The sequence below is a fragment of the Passer montanus genome, unplaced genomic scaffold (genome assembly GCF_014805655.1).
Source record: "Passer montanus isolate IOZ18808 unplaced genomic scaffold, ASM1480565v1 scaffold4, whole genome shotgun sequence".
Taxonomy (NCBI): Eukaryota; Metazoa; Chordata; class Aves; order Passeriformes; family Passeridae; genus Passer; species Passer montanus.
In genome coordinates this window covers 6,793,483-6,809,941 of record NW_024368818.1, presented here as the reverse complement: position 1 = coordinate 6,809,941, position 16,459 = coordinate 6,793,483, and the positions used below count along the sequence as shown (strand labels likewise).

Genomic DNA, 16,459 nt, shown 5'->3' with positions numbered 1-16,459 from the left:
CGCCCCCCGCCGCCGCCCGCCCGCCGCGCCGATGCCGGGCGTGGGGGCGATCGGGGCGCGGTGCAGGCACCGGCCGCGCAGGAGCCCCAGGAAAAGCCCCAAGGCAGAAGCGGGCCAGGCCGGGGCCGCCATGGACGCGGCGATCTGGATCTACCAGTTCCGGCTGATCGTGCTGGGCGACTCCACCGTGGGCAAGTCCTGCCTCTTGCACCGCTTCACCGAGGGCCGCTTCCCGGGGCCGCTGCACTCCGACCCCACCGTGGGGGTGGACTTCTTCTCCCGGCTGGTAGAGATCGAGCCCGGCAAGAGGATCAAGCTACAGCTCTGGGATACGGCGGGGCAGGAGCGGTTCAGGTACAGGACCTGGGATCTTACCCACATTCCCTCCTGCTCTCTCCCCAAATCTTCCGGCCTCCGGGCACACCCTGCTGCCCTCCCGACCCTGTACCCTGCTCATCCGACACATCCCCGGCCCCAAGGACTTCGCCTTGCCCCTCAGCAGAATTTCCCTGCACGCTTTTTGTTGCTGTGCCCCAAACAGCCCTCCATCTCATTTCCTGCCAGTGGTCCTAGCTGCCCCGTGGCCCACCATCTTTCTTGCCCCAGTGCCCACAAGTTTCTTCCCAGGAGTTTCCTTCCCCACCCTTTCCCTTCAGACACACCAGGGAGCAGCTACCCTTCTCCTCCCAGTAGGGTAACAAGTGGCCTTGTGCTGTTTCTTCTTCCCTCCCTCATCTTTCCCTTGAAGTCCTGGACCTAACCTAGCAATCTCTCTGCCATGTTTTTTCCTTTCATTGCTGCAAGAGGCCTCTGCCTAACTCTGCATTTCTTACTTTGTCATCACCTCCGAACTCATCCTCCCCTGCAATATTTCGCTCTGCCATTAACTCTCCCATGCAATCTGGAGACCAGGCCACCTCCCAGCTCTTCCACCTCCAGCACAGCAACGTCTGCACCAGGGCAGCCGTGGCAGTGTGGAAGGCACTGGGCAGCCAGCTACAGTCCCTTATTTCAGTGTATTGTCCACCTTCTGCACCTGCTGTGCACTGATTGTTACCAGGAGTCTTCACTAATACTGCTACCATTTATAATGTAGCTGAACTAGCTCAAATGCTGCACAGAGTATTAAATACTCCCCTTTCTCCCCCCTGTTACAAACAGGAGCCAAACTACCCTCTTTTCCTCCCCCACAAAAGTCTCAGTCATTTCCCAGATTACAAGCTGATACTGTCACTCACTCACTCTTGTCTCTGTTGTATCTGTAGTGCTTGCCACTTCAGGCAAGTTGTGCATGGATTTTAGTTTGGACTTGGGGTTCAATAGATACAAGTTCATGGCGTGGGCAAACACATAGCCCATCTCCATGTACCTGACCCACACACCTGTTGTTACTGGAATGCTAGCAGGAGGATTAAAATGGGCCCCTTCACTGGCCAGAATCAATTCCTCTAACTCCCTGTCTTCTCTTGCAACAATTGTGCAGATGCCCACACCCAGCTGAAGAGGTGGGATTGCACTGTTTTACTGGGGAACAACAACTTTTCTTTTTTTATAATAAGCATTAGAGTGAAACAACAAACAACTTTCCTGGGCTTGCATGAGTCACAACTCAGATGTATTTTTGCAGGTAGGCTTCTGAAGGGTTAGCAAAGAAATTACAGTGTTAATGGAAAGCTCTTAGCATTTTTCACCCTCTGTGCATTCCAGACAGAATGTAGAATCCTTGTAAATAAGTGACTAAGAGTGTACAATCTCTTTATTTTGAATTTGTTGACAAATAACCAGGATGGCCAATGACAAGACATTTGACTTAAAGAAATGCAAAGAATCTTGCATGCATTTAAAATCAAATGATGGCAATCCTTTAACCCTGGAATGCTCAGGGAATATACACTGATGAGTCATGCAGTCAGCTGCTCTTAAATTTACCTCTGTGTTTTTTCTAATACTCAGAAGATACAACCTGAAGAAAGTAGTTTTAAATATTTGCATTTGTTTTTCTGCTAAGAGTTTCTTGTCAGTTGGTGCACTAAATATAATAGTGTTTATTGCATAGTCTGTTTTATGTTAGTAAAATAAATTATAAATATTTTACTACCTTACACCACAGGTTACAATGTTGTGTTCTGTTCTCTGCTAATGGAGAACACTACAGATCACAAGTGAAGACAATCTTAGGGAAGAGCTAATTACTTCAAGAAATTATCTAATACTGGCAAATACCAAGCAGTTTGCAGTTCTGATTCCCAGTTCTGCTCTGGCTCACTTGCATTGGGATTTTAGAGGAGGTAAAACCTGTCTCTAAAGCTCCCTGCGGAGTTCCCTGCATGCAGGGAAAACTACTGGCTGCATAATAACACCTTTCTTTTGGTCCCAGGCATTAGGGACACTGCCAGGGGGAAAGGAAGATGTGACACACCTGCCATCACACTCCCTTGAAAGACGTAATGTACTTCCTTGGAGGAGTTATTTGGGAAAAATTCTTACATGTCTCTCGCTCACTGATGATTCCGTATTTGAACTGGATTTCATACTTTGACTTAGAAATCATCTTTGACATGCTCTGAAATAGCTGCTATTGAATATATTTATTTTGCCATCAATCAGGCATCACTAAGCAGAATCTCCCATTGTCTGAGGTGCCACATGGACAATAACAAGAAAGTAACACCTTTAACATCTCACTAGGACAAGGACCTACAGACTTGCTTAGTATAGACCCAGCTCTATAATGCAGATTAATGTAAATGAAGGGCACATCCTCAGTTTCTTTCTATCTTCAGAAGAGTCATTTAGAGCAATCTGCTACTTTTGTCCGTGTTTTACAACATCTACTTTGCTATGGTTTTTGTTTGTTAATGTAATATTCCAGTATTTAAATCCAGTAATATATTTAAATCATGAAACCTCCAATGCCATAAAATGCTCGTGGTGCTAAGAACGAGTTCATTTCAGTAGGGGCAAAATATTGTGGGGATGCTTCCATTAACCCACTTTTTAGTAGACCAGGATATTAGACACATTCTGTTTCTAGTACATCTTGAAAATAAATCACTATCCTATTCTTTTTCAGTAAGCAATATGTATTTTCAAAATTATTACATTACAATGTAGTCTTTAGTCATAGGTATAAAAATAACTCTTCAAAATTAGATAAAGCTTTTAGTGAAAGTTTGGTTCATCTGGTAAAGATCAGTAAGATCATAATGAAAAAGAAACACTGTAACTGACTTAAAGCCTCCCTAAAGCCATAGTCTGATGTGATTATACAAAGAATCATATAATCACAGTATACCCTGAGTTGGAAGGGACCCACAAGGACCATCAAAGTCCAACTCCTGACCCTGCATTGGACCACCCTCAAGAACCAAACCATATGCCAGAGAACATCGTCCTAGTGCTTCTTGAGCTCTGCCAGGCTGGTGCTGTGACCACTTCCCTGGGGAGCCTGTTCAGTGCCCAAACACCCTCTGGCTGAAGAAGCTGTCCCTGACAGCCAACCTGAACCTCCTCTGACACAGCTTCAGGCCATTCCCTTGGGTCCTGGCACTGCTCACCACAGACAACAGACCAGTGCCTGCCTCTCCTCGTCCCCTCACAAGGAAGCTGCAGACTGCAATGACATCTCCCCTCAGACTCCTCCACTCTCCTCTGATCACATCCAGTGACCTCAGCCACTCCTTGTATGGTTTCCCCTCAAAGCCCTTCTCCATCCTCATTGCTCTCCTTTGGACACTCTCCCATAGTTAAATGTCTTTCTTATGTTGTGTCACCCAGCACTGCCCCAGCACTGGAGGTGAGGCTGCCCCAGAGCAGAGCAGAGCAGGACAATCCCCTCCCTTGCCCAGCTGGCCATGCTGTGCCTGATGCCCCCAGGACAGGGTTGGCCCTCCTGGCTGCCAGGGCACTGATGGCTCTTGAAGTGTAAAAGCACTGGGACGGGTTGCAGGGGGAAGTGGTGGCATCACCATCCCTGGAGTTATCCCTGTGTGAGTGTGTCAACTCAAGGAAGTGGTATAGTGCCGGACTGTGCAGTGCTGAATTAAAACTCAGAGTCAATGATCTTAAAGATCTTTCCCAGCCTAAAAGATTCTGTGATTCTATGATCCTCTGACTTTAGAAATCCAAATAAAATTATATTGTATGGATTGATGTTTCTTTAAAAATTTTGTTTTGCTTTTTTTCTTGAGTTGCTGTTTTCTAAAGCCTTTCTGTTATACATATCTTTTTTTTTTTGTAATGAGAAAAGCAGTTTCAAATTATACATACCAGAAGTACAGAAAAAATTACTGTTGTCTCTCCAGTATATTCACTCAGTTTTTGTGATGTACAGCACAAAGTTACAGGATACTTTTTAGTCATCTCCATTAAAAGCAATACATACACATAATTCAATATAATGGCTTAGATCATCAGCGACTGTAAATTAGGACATCTCTGCAGAAGGAACTTGCAAGAGATGAGGGTACTGACTGCTGCTGTGTATAAGCATCCAAAAACACACAGAGAGCTGTGTTTCAGTACTCCAGTTCATAGATACATGATATAACATCTTTTTATATAGAAAAACTTAGCAGATGATGCATTGCATTTTCAATACTAACCTACTTTCTTTCCTGGCTAATGCATTTCTTTGTTTTCAAGGTTTGGAGTGGGAGCATGGTTGTTTGGGTGTTTTGTTTTGTTTTGGTTTTTTAATGAAAGTAGGTTGTATTAGCTTTCACTTCTCCATATCAAATCCCATTTTTGTCATCCACATTTGCTCCTACTAGAACTACCTGAATTATTTTTTCTGCCTTCATTTGTGTTTGCAGACACTCTAAAGGAAAAAAAATGGTTAAGAAAACCAGAAACAGATCCTTATGATACCTGTATTTAATACTTCACAAAATGTGACATCCCTCACTTATGTTCTTAAACGATTTTGTGAAGCAGTGTGCCATTTTTCTTATCCAGGCCTTTTGAATTAATCTGAGGTTAATATCCTGTTGTCTTCACATTCAGAGAGACACTGCATGGACTCTATTGCTGGGAATGTAGGAAAGATCTTTCTAAGCATTAGGAGAAACAGCCCCTCCTTCTTATCTACATAAAACCATTTCAAATGCTGTTTGCTGTGGCTAAATGAATTTGGATATGCCAAGAAATCTGAGTCTTCTTTATCTGTGCACTTACCTATCTGTAATAGGACTATTGCTGTAATCATACCTCTGTGTTCAAATGGTCATCAAAAACTCTATGAAATGAACTGAGAATTGGAGAGAGCTACTGTTATAAAAAGTTGTGCTATTGGGTACAGTTCATCCTGCTTCCTAAAGTTTTGAGGTTTTGGCATCAGCATGCTCTTCATAATCATGAGATAAAATGGAATTAATTCTTCGCTTAGGTTATGATTTCAAATAATGACTGCTTAGAGATTGTGCTTCTCATTTCATTTAGAGAATACCTATTTATACACTAGTAATATATTTATGCCAGCAACAAGTGCTTGTGTAGATTCTTTGGTAGGCTGTCACTTCCTTTAAAATGTCTCTTGTCACCTTCTCCATTCTCTCCTACTGCTCATGATTAGAGACTGAAAATAATTGTTTAGTTCCTGTTTAGTTCTTTCACTCTCTCTACATTCTAACTTCTTTCCCTTATTCTAGAGCACATTAAATTTTTTTTCAACCAGAAGAAGTTTCCTACTTCCAAAATTCCTTCCAGTGAATATTCTGGAGCTTAGAAGGCCCAAAAGTGGAAAATAACTCTTGCCAGCCCTCATGCCAAAAAATTGCAAATGTATAAAATATAAAGAGCTTTTGAACCTCTCTGTGAGAGAGATGCTGGAGGTAGATGTGTCCCTTGCCTGTAATAAGTTTGTGTTTGCCCAGCTCACTCAAAACTTTTGGACAGTTTCGTTCAGGGAGTTTCCTTTCTCTGCCTGCTACCTGTTGACTTCTGCAAGCACAAAGAGTTATGATTAGCTATATAAACATACTTTTAAAGAATGCTTCTGACAGGAATGCAAAAGGATATGCTTGAACATTGGCAAGTTTGGGCTCCAGGTTTCTTGACATATGTGTACATATTTCAGTCTGAAATAATTGATTAGAAAAAAGTGAAGTGCATGCTTATATGAAGCTGAAGGACTCAGACTTTACACCAAAAGTATGTATCTTCTCTTCTGTGAACGTGTTCCACAGTTTGCTAAGAAAGACCACTTTACAGAATAATTCAGCATTCATTATTTGCCCTGGAGGTGTTGGGTTCAGGAATGCTTAGAAAGTGAATTTTGAATGTAGGAAAAAAAATAGTAGTGTAGTAGATAAATTAATAAATTTCAATCAGCTTTAAAAAAGGAAAGTTATTTAATAAAACTTATAAAAGATAAAAACACATTGCCATATGGAAAAGTAATTGCTTTATGAATAAAGTGCATTTTAATTTTCCTTTTTTTTTCGCTTCATAGATCAATAACACGCTCTTACTATCGCAATTCTGTGGGTGGCCTACTAGTGTTTGACATCACAAATCGACGATCTTTTGAGCATGTGAAGGACTGGCTGGAAGAAGCAAAAATGCACGTGCAGCCCTTCCAGATTGTGTTCCTGTTAGTGGGACACAAATGTGACTTAGTGTCACAGCGCGAGGTTACGAGAGAAGAAGCTGAAAAACTGTCATCTGACTGTGGTATGAAATATATAGAAACTTCAGCAAAAGATGCCACAAATGTGGAAGAGTCCTTTACAATTCTTACACGAGACATCTATGAACTTGTAAAAAATGGAGAAATCTCAATACAAGATGGATGGGAAGGTGTCAAGAGCGGCTTTGTTCCAAATGTTGTACATTCATCAGAAGAAGCTGTAAAACCCAGGAGACAGTGCATCTGCTGAGTTTGTAGCATGCCAAAGAGCCCATGGGGTGTTTAGAAGATGATGCCAATCTAAATGACAGAAAAATAATTTTGAAACAATATTAGATCATGGCATAGCTGAATCATAGAATGGTAATTTGGTTTTGTATCCTTCTGTCTAGGTTATAATCCGTAACACTTTAAGTGCTTTTTTTCTTTACAGAGTACAGTAACATCGTGTGGTCTTCAGGAAAATAAATTATATATTGCTAAAGGGAAACCTAGTTCTATAGCAAGACACTGAGAAAGTGCAATAATCATCATGACAACATCTTCGCTTGGGCTTTGTTTTTTGAATACTGTTTAAAATCAAGTCTTGTTAGATGAGGATGAGATGAGTTCATTAATTTATTCATCCTGTCTTAGCTTTGGACAAGAAAATGTCATACCTTATACTTTTTTAATGTGATTCTTTACTCAAGTGCAGGGTTGCTAATGACCATTAAAATTAGAATGCTGTAGAATTTGATAATAAAGATAGCTCTAAGGAAAGCAAACTGAAAGATTGCTCCAATATCAAATACTTTTGATATGACAATGAGTACAAGCCTTACTAAAGAAAAAGAATGTTTTAGAACAGATGATTTATTTGTATATGAAAATGGGGAATAGAAGCAATGGAATTTATTATTAAATATTTACTGAATTGCCAATGAAGCTAAACATAACATGACATATGATCCAGCTGTTATTTGATTTGTGTACAAAACAGCTTTCCCAACCACTGGAGTTACATTTCAGTGGCCAATCCTCAGCTGGGTAATTATCATCGTCACACTGATGCCTACAGAATCACGTTAATTTACACAAACAAATTCCATATTAGCTTTAAAAAAATAAACCTACTTCTAACTAGAAGTAAAAAAAAGTTAAAAAGTGCTGCAACCCATGGGAACCCAGGCCTTAAACTTGAATAGAGCAAGGACAGTTTTATTCTTAGCCAGCAAATGTTAAACTGTTGTTTAAAAATTGAAGGTTTTAAACTAAAACTGTTACAAAGACAGCATTTGGAGAGGAAAGAACTTCTAAAATAATGCTCGTCTACAGAGAGCAAAGTAAGAAAACTCCTAAGAAAGAAACACATAATAGCTTGTAATAACAGTAGGAGAAATCTGTGATCATGTAGCATTTTAGTGAGCTTGGAGTCATCTTCTGCTCCTCTGAATATAACACACACTAGCTTTATGCAAACTAGGTCTAGCACGTAAATACCAAATAAATCTATTTCTATTTTATTGTAGTAGTATAAAAGATGACTTGATCTCCAGAGTTAATAAGCATCTACAATTTATCTGGCATAATCATAACCACCAAACATCAAGCCAGTTATCTTCATATAAAAGTGTGTTATCATGTACAATTCTCCTTTTTCAAGATCAAGCAGCAAGTCTATCTAATCTAATTTTCTTCTTCAATAAGCATATGATTTGTTTTCTCTCAGGTTACTTTTACATCCTTTTACAGTCCTTTTTCAAATATTTTGTAGTATGGAGACAGGTTGTTTGGTTCCAGTTACTTTATACATTTAGGGCAACTAAAATCATTGACTTCAAAGGGATCTAGAACTTAAAGTTTTTCTAAAGCCTGAGTCTTATTTGCACTGAGGCACAGTTACACTATCATGGAAGGATACAGAGGCCTTAATATAAACAGGAATCAGCCTTAATTCATTAGCAAATAGAACAGATAATTCTAGTGTTAGCATGCCAGAGAGTAATTGCTGTGAACCTGATTCTCTATGAAACTACATGTATTGACACCAAATCAACTTTGTAGGGTATTTTAAGCCCTCTTTACAAAGTAAACATGACTACAGATGCCAAAAGGTAGTGCAGAATCAGGCTGTGAGCATTTGATACTGATTTCCTTATGATATGAGGCTTATGTTGTGCATTGCAGAAGACATCTTTGTTGTTTAATTAATTTATTAATTAAATAAATCAGCGACTGGGAGTCAACAGACCCAAAGTCCACCACTGGTTCACTGTGTTTTTCTGAGCAAGGCATTTGTGGTTTTTGTGCCTCACCTTCTGTATCTCAGATGTAGAGATGATTGTTCTTCCTCAAATTCACAAAAACTGCTGAGACCAAATCAGTCTGTATGATCTTCAGTCCTGGACTCTATCCTCTGTGTGCTACCTGATTTTGAGTGTTTAGCACCACGGGATGTGGATACTGGTTTCTTCTGACATACCCAAATAACAATAACAGAAAAATAAAATCAAAACAGCCTTATAAGTGCCAGGTATTGCTGTGAATCTGTATTTCATTGCCTATTTCATTCTTTTTCAATCTTGTATCTTAAATTTTTCTTCCTGAAAACTCTGGAGCCAATGAGCTTTTCATTCTGTATGAAAAAAAAATGTTTATATCTGGGGAAAAAGGACTGGGAGAAAAGGGGAGTGGAGGGGAGGTATGCACAGAGAAACAATCATCAGAACAGAGCCTTAATCTCTGTGGTCAATGTTGTACCTGTGGTGTCACGTTTATTACACTGGGAATAGAGCTTTTTAACCAGATTCAACTGTGTAAGGAACTGGTATTGGCCATGCAACTAGAAGAAAAGTTCACTACATTTTAAAGTATGTACACATAGTTGTCTTATTTGTAATTCCTAAAAATGTAGATGAACATGTACTTTCAAACATTGTCTGTCTTCATGATATATTAAACCACTGCTGCATCTTCTCACTACACACTTGCCGTTGATAGAAATGTCTGATAAACAGATAATTTGTCAAAATGCATTATTGTCTTTTCAGATGCTTTGCAAGATGACATGTAAGTATCAGCTTGAATAAGCTGTAGAATAGCTTATTCAAGCTTATTAGGTGATAGTTCAGTGCATGTATATTGTTTTTCCCCCCAAGTAAGCATGAATATTGACAATATAATTAAGTTCCCAGAAATTACAAAAATTAGATAAATCTTATATGGTAGCCGAATTGAAAAATAGAAAATATTTAATAAGAAAACATAAATTTGCAAATTAAGATTTGGTCAATCCCAGTTAGGAAATGAAAAATGTTGAAAAACCTTGACAAAGGTTTTATTTGGATTCATAGGCCTGGCAAATGAATGGATAAAAAGTATTGGTTTGGACTCCTGAAATGTTTAAACTTTCATTGCTTTTATTTTAATCTTGATAAAGAAGAGTAAATATCTTCCTCTGCTCATTAAAATATTTTACACATGAATTCTTAAGATATTTTGGCTTGCTCATAATTGTATCTATCCCATGTAAGAAGCAGAAACTAGCTTCATACCTTAGGAATCAACCAGGGAAAAGATTTAGATTTAGTTTTGTTCATTTATGCCTTCAGTATGGAATAGACTCACTGATCTGACTTCAAACTGGTGACTGTCCTGTGCTCACAGAAAATGATGCAGGCCTGACTGATCCCCCAGGCACTCTGTGCTGCTCTGTGCTGAGATCCCTTCTGCCTCAGATGGTACCCGAGCTGCCCGTCTGAAAGCGAGGGTGGGTGGATGCACCACGATCACAGACATTTCAGTCTCAGCATTTCAGCTCCCTTAGGGAGTACATGCTTCATTGCCCTCTTTTTACATAATTAACATCCAGGAAGAGTGCTTTTTCTCTCACTGAAGACCCCAGCACAATGGGAGCTCCTCCAAGTCTCCACCTTTGCTTTTTACACAGAGCTGGCACAGCAATTTCAGCAGCCTTTATTCAGTCCTGAAGAAAAAGAAGGAAGGCTAAGGGTTTATTGTCTACATGGGCATTGAACCTTACACAAACATGGTGGACTGTTTAAGAAATCATTAAATATCAAAAAACAATTGTCAATTACAAAAATTTGCATTGCTCATTTCTCAGAGTCTGGAGACTATCTTTCAAATAAGTGAATGAAATTAAAATTCTAAAAGAGGAATCACCCATCAGCCACAGAGGCTATTGGGAGTAGCAGGATCTTTATGAAGGGTAGGTAAATCTTCATTTCAACTCAAACTGAGGAATTCAAAATCCCAATCCCGAGCTGCCAGAGTGGATCACTGTCTTTGCAAGTATTTAATTCATTTACTTCTCAGAGAAAGTAACGTTTTAGGCCAGGCCTGAGTTATGCAGGAATGATGCTCAGCGTGTAAGCAGCAGAGAAATGACTGCTCCCTAGGAGCCAGCTGACAGCAGCCCCCAGCAGCCTCACCAGCTGCAAGGGCAGCTCAGACTGAGACTAACTCATCTCAGGCTGCCAAAGGCTCACCTTGCAGCTGAAGGGCTTCTACAGAAAGGTAACAGTAGAAGTAGCAAACCCAAAAGCTGTGCATTGTAGATAAAAGCAATGTCTAGGTAAAGAACCTGGCATTTCTGCTGTAGTTCAAGTGCTGCCATTCCTCACTGCTGTGGCTTCAAATCTGTGCAATCTATGCAAACTGAGCTTTCCTGCTCCAAGAAAATTGTGGAACGACAAACTGAACCTCCTGTAGCAATGAAGTCAGTCACTGGGGAGAAGGCTGCACAAGATAAGGGTGGAAGGAGGACACAGATAATTTCCTCAATGCCTGCACTGCCCTGAGGGAGAAGTGAGACTGACCACTGCCAGAGCTCTTAAGACGCTGCAGAAAATATCCATCGCTGGAGTGGGATTTGTGGGATGAAAGAAAGCACCAAGGACCTGGAGTCTGCAGAGAGATGCAGCCTCCTGACTGGCTAACCCCAGTGCTCCCTAGGGATGGGTTACCTGTGTGGCACAGCTGCAGGAACAGTCAGGCATAACTGTGCTGTCACCATGTCTGCACTGCATAGTGTCCACACTGCGGAAAGGCAAATGTCTACATTGCAGGCTTTTTCCCCTTTCACCTTCTCCCCTATGTGGTTTCTTTACAGGAAGGGACTGACAGAAGGCATATCTGGCACCAAAGTCTGACAGTGAGCAGGGCAATAGGTGGAAATTTTAGTGGTAGTTGCTAAGTATTAAGGTACTAAAACTGAGGGGAGGAATCGTGGAAAATATTCCACTCATAATCTTAGCAATAAAAACCTTCCAGGGCTGGCACTGCTCTGCAGCACTTTCGAGAATTGTCCATTTTGGTTACGTTTTCAATGCCAAGGAAATAGTTCAGCTATTTAGTAATAATTTATATTAGTTCATAATTTTAAAATAATTACTGCATATTATTCAGGGAGAAAAGTCTTCTCTGTGCAGATCATTTCAGTAATTTTGCTGACATACAGCTTGTGTTGTATGTTTTAAAAGAACAAGCTGTGCCAGGACATAACTTTAAAATATGTAAGTCTCAAATTCCATCAATCAGACCATCTAAACAGTTCATTTTATTGGGATTTTTCTCTCCCCAATTCTCTGAGGAAAAGAGTCTGATTCTCAGAGAAGCTTTTAAAACAAAAGAGAGGCAAAGCTGACTGAGCACTGAAAAAGAGATTCATATGCGAACAAGTGTCAGAAAAGTAGAGCATGTTTTTTCTTGTGGTATCCTCTTTCACACTACCATGCTTCACAGCCCAACTCTAGCTCCCCGAGTACATAGTGAATGGAACAGTAAATTTCTCGCTGTCCAAAAACCACTGGGAGATCAAATATAATTCCCCACAGCAGTTCTCTGCAATTCTGTGCTTGTGTGAGGAACAATGGCCACATTCTGCCTAACGCATGCCATGTGCTTCTGTGTCCCAGGAGGAATTTGGCCTCAACAAAAACCCTCCTGCAGGTTCTGCCTGCAAACAGTCACTCTGCACCACCCCACACCATCCTCAGTGACACTCAGGATAAAAAGTGTAAGGTTTTCCAGCAAGGAAACTATGAGGGAATAGCACTGTGGTCTAAAAAACACATCAGAGAAAAACAAACATCAGGGAGAGAGGTTATTTAAGCTAGAGGACAATGCTGGCATGAGAACAAAGGGGTCACACTGAGATGCACAGGATAGGTGGCTCTGGTGACACTAAGATAGCGAAGCCTTGGGCTGCTTTAAGTGAAAGCAACAGTAATCTTTATTGCCACATGCAGGCAATTTCTGCAGAATGCCATTGTTATTAACAGAAAAGGTGATGTGAAGCCCAGATAGTAAACACCAAAACTGTTTGCTTATTTGTAAGTTTGGTCACTGACAGTGCTTCTGTTTTCAGCTACAGGTAGATGTCTGAGTGTTCTTGCCCTTTTAAAAGGATTGTCTTTGGTGACTCACAGCACATTTTGTGCATGAGGTCATTGTGACAGTCCAAGCAGTGATAAACAAGAATTTCCAACTGAAAGAAAAACTGTAAGTTTTAGTGTCCCTACTGAATATAACTAGTTTGATAGGAGAAGAGTTTAAAATGGACTAATCAAGCATCACATGTTTTTTCCCTTCATGGACTAAGATGCTTGCAGCATATGTTCATCTTATTGGTTCATCTTATTGGTTTCAGGTCATTAAAACATATATTTCTGTCTAATGCAACTCATTCAAAGTTTGGAATCAGTTTATTCCAAGACATATAGAATATTATGATGGTATGAATTTCACTGATCATCCAAATCTTAATGAGCTGTTCCTTGCAAATCACTTTGAAGCAGTGCACGTCTGGGACTGTCATTCCCTCTGCCTTTTACAATCCATGCAAAGGATTAAAACTGCAGGCCAATGTAGTACCAATCAATAATTAATATCTTCATTACCAGCAGAATTTAATAATAATCCATTTGTAATAGAATTAAAGCAAATAAAACAATAGTGTGTAACGCTAAGCACTGTAGAAACACCCTGAAGTGGTACTAAAATACTATGAAACCTTAAGACTCACAGATATCTTTACTTCCCAGAAAATTCACGCACAGATCTTCAGGGAAAAAAACCCAAACAATTACAGTCATTGTGTAAACCATGCAAAATGAGACAGACACTATTTTTAACATTAGTAAAAAGTACCAGCGTTTCCTTGTCTCACTGCTTCTCAGATGTTCGAGTTCTCTTTATTCCTTGGCCAGCCTGTTCCTAACTGTTGCATGTGGGGACAGGATGCACGAAGTCTCACACTCTCATACTCGGTGCAGTCATTGCTGACCCATCCAGGCCAGCAGCATAAGTGTCACACAATGTCTGCCAGGTGCCTAAGGGGACTTGGAAAAGACCAGACCATGACAAGGACACTGGTGCTCCTGCAGCCTGTGTACTCCCACATTTTTTGTGGCAACATTGGGTAAGTTTGGATGAAAAGTGCAAATACAGATAAATCCATCGTTTTCAAACATAGCATTTTAAAGCACTGCCCAACTTCATTTAGCTTCAGTGTTGGTTAAGCAAAATTTGCAGTTACAGCATTCTAATGACTTGTGTTGTTGTCTAAGCTTTGCATCAAAGAGACCTGAGATGAGCTCTCTATAGTAGTTCATCTTCTGGCTCTATGTATCCAAAGCAGCTTATAAACATCACTGAATTGTGGCATTAATAGCAAACATATATTAAAAAAGAAACTGACAGAAAATGAAAATAACAAAAAATATAAAATAATTGGAAATGTTCACATTTTTTAAGGGTTTTGGCAAAAGAGAATGAATCAGTTCAGAGTAGTGGCTCATAGAAATGGCTGCGAAACTGACAGAAAATGAAAATAACAAAAAATATAAAATAATTGGAAATGCTCACATTTCTTAAGGGTTTGGCCAAAAGAGAATTAATCAGTTCACAGAGTAGTGGCTCATAGAAATGGCTGTCTACAGGTAAATATTCTGTAGAATATTTACCTGTATCTCAGCTTCTCTGGTACTTACACACAGACTGGGCAGCGGAGAGGCTGAAGCACAAATGCACACTGCACACATTTTACTGCCCCTGCTGGAGGCCTCCTAATTTCAGCACTGTTGTAAAGTATATGTGCAATGGAAAGTGCATAATACATTCAGATCTATATTGCATAATTATATATTATATGCAAAACTGTATAACCATGTCCATCACATGTGCAATAAATACCATATACTTAAATACTGATAGTATAGAACATATAATAACAGCAAAGAAAAAAATCATAAACTAATTGGAGCATTTAGAAGTTGGAAACCTTGTCAAAATAAGAAATTATTCACACCTCTTTTCCACTTTTCAATTAAAAGAAGGCCTTAATATGACTATCATAATTTATTCATTTAATAAGGCTGCAGGCCACATTTGGTCAGCATTATCAAAACTTCCGCAACAATATACACATTTCTTAAATTTTTTACAGCTTTTCTTGCACTTCAGGGTTCTTATCCTCTGCAATATGAATTTATCTCCAAATCCTGTGCCCCAGGAAAGGCAAAGGGAGGGCTGCCATCCCTGGTGGCCAGTGGTGTGGCTGTCCATGCTAATGACTCAGGGCAGGCCAGGTTGAACAGGAAGCATCAGCTCTCAGGGCTCTAAGCCTGTATGAAAAGCTTGGTCAAATTTTCTTCAAGGTAAATTTTTAGGCAAAGGCTAAATGTTTTAAGAGAAAAGTGAGATTCTGTTTTATATGAAGAAACCCTGAAATTTTCTAAATCCTTCTCAAAAGGTGCCGAAATGCAAACTTTTCCTACTAAATATTCCCTTCTGCTGGACTTGGGTGAACCTTTTGTTTTCCTTCCAACTCGGAATATGCTGTGATCACAGAATCACAGAATGGGTCAGACTGGAAAGGACCACAGTGGAAAGGTCCAGCCTCCCTGCTCAAGCATGGCCATCCTAGAGCAGAGGATTGTGTCAAGACAGTTCTTGAATTCTCCATTGAGGGAGACTCCACAACTTCTCTGGGCAATCTGTTCCAGTGCTGGGCCACCCTCACAGCAGAGAAGTTCTTCCTTTTGTTCAGGTGGAACTTCTGTGCCCATTGCCTCTGTCCCGACTGCTGGGCACCACTGAGCAGAGCCTGGTCCATCCTCCCGGCACCCTTCCTTCAGACGCTTACACACTTACCGATTCCGTAAACAGAACTCTTGTGACAACGGGCACGAAGCGTGACGGCTTAGCCGGAGATTGGGTGCAGGGCAGCGCCTTGGCTTCGGGTGCCCGTGCGGGGCTGTGCCCGCCGTGCTCTCCGCTCCCTCCGGCCGGGCGTGCGGAGAGCCGGTGCCGCAGCACCCGCGGGGACAGACGACGGCACGGGCCGGGGTTAGCTAGTTAGTTAGTTAGTTAGACAGACAGATAGTTAGTAGTCAAGTTACTTCTGCGCTTGCAAACCGCAGCGCCCCGTCCCGCCGAGCCCCGTCCCGCGGGGCCGTGAGGGCAGCGGCGGGGCCGGCAGGGGGGGAACCCAACCGCGGAGCCCGCCGCCGCCGCCGCTGCTGCTGCTGCCGCCGCCGCCGCGGGTCCGGCCGGGCGGGCGAGCGGCCCGGGGCCATGTAAAGCGGCAGCGGCCGGTGGGAGCCGAACGGAGCTCGAGCAGAGAAGCCGCCGCTGCCGGCCGGGGAGGCCCCGCAGTGGGGATCATGGCGACGTCTAATCTCTTAAAGGTGAGAGCGGAGCCCGGCCGAGTCCTGCGGGAGGAGGGGCAGCCGGCGGGGCCGGGCGGCCCTGCGGGTGGCCGGACCGGGCAGCGCGGCGGGGACGGGGGCAGGGCCAGGGCCAGGGTCGGGCCGCGGGTGCCGC

The 16,459-nt window shown here is 41.6% G+C and overlaps 2 protein-coding genes across 3 annotated transcripts in view; both read left to right on the top strand.

Moving 5' to 3' along the window:
* Positions 1-19: 19 nt before the first annotated feature.
* RAB39A (RAB39A, member RAS oncogene family) lies at positions 20-9,641 on the top strand. Its single transcript, XM_039718748.1, has 2 exons — positions 20-354; positions 6,452-9,641. The coding sequence occupies exons 1-2, from the start codon at positions 32-34 to the stop codon at positions 6,876-6,878; spliced, it is 750 nt and encodes a 249-aa protein (XP_039574682.1). The 5' UTR covers positions 20-31; the 3' UTR covers positions 6,879-9,641.
* Positions 9,642-16,124: 6,483 nt separating this feature from the next.
* CUL5 (cullin 5) overlaps positions 16,125-16,459 on the top strand; it is a 30,717-nt gene continuing 30,382 nt past the window's right edge. For both annotated transcript variants that reach the window (XR_005628554.1, XM_039718315.1), the window contains exon 1: positions 16,125-16,323. Coding sequence is in view for 1 of the 2 variants with exons in the window: in XM_039718315.1 (XP_039574249.1) it covers positions 16,300-16,323 (24 nt within the window). In the remaining variant the exon portion in view is untranslated. The remainder of the gene's footprint in view (positions 16,324-16,459) is intronic.

Excerpts from the sequence above, each read along its gene's own strand:
- RAB39A (XM_039718748.1), top strand. The coding sequence starts at position 32 with ATGCCGGGCGTGGGGGCGATCGGGGCGCGGTGCAGGCACCGGCCGCGC. Across the intron at positions 355-6,451 it reads GCGGGGCAGGAGCGGTTCAG|ATCAATAACACGCTCTTACT; the intron begins GTACAGGACCTG and ends TTCGCTTCATAG.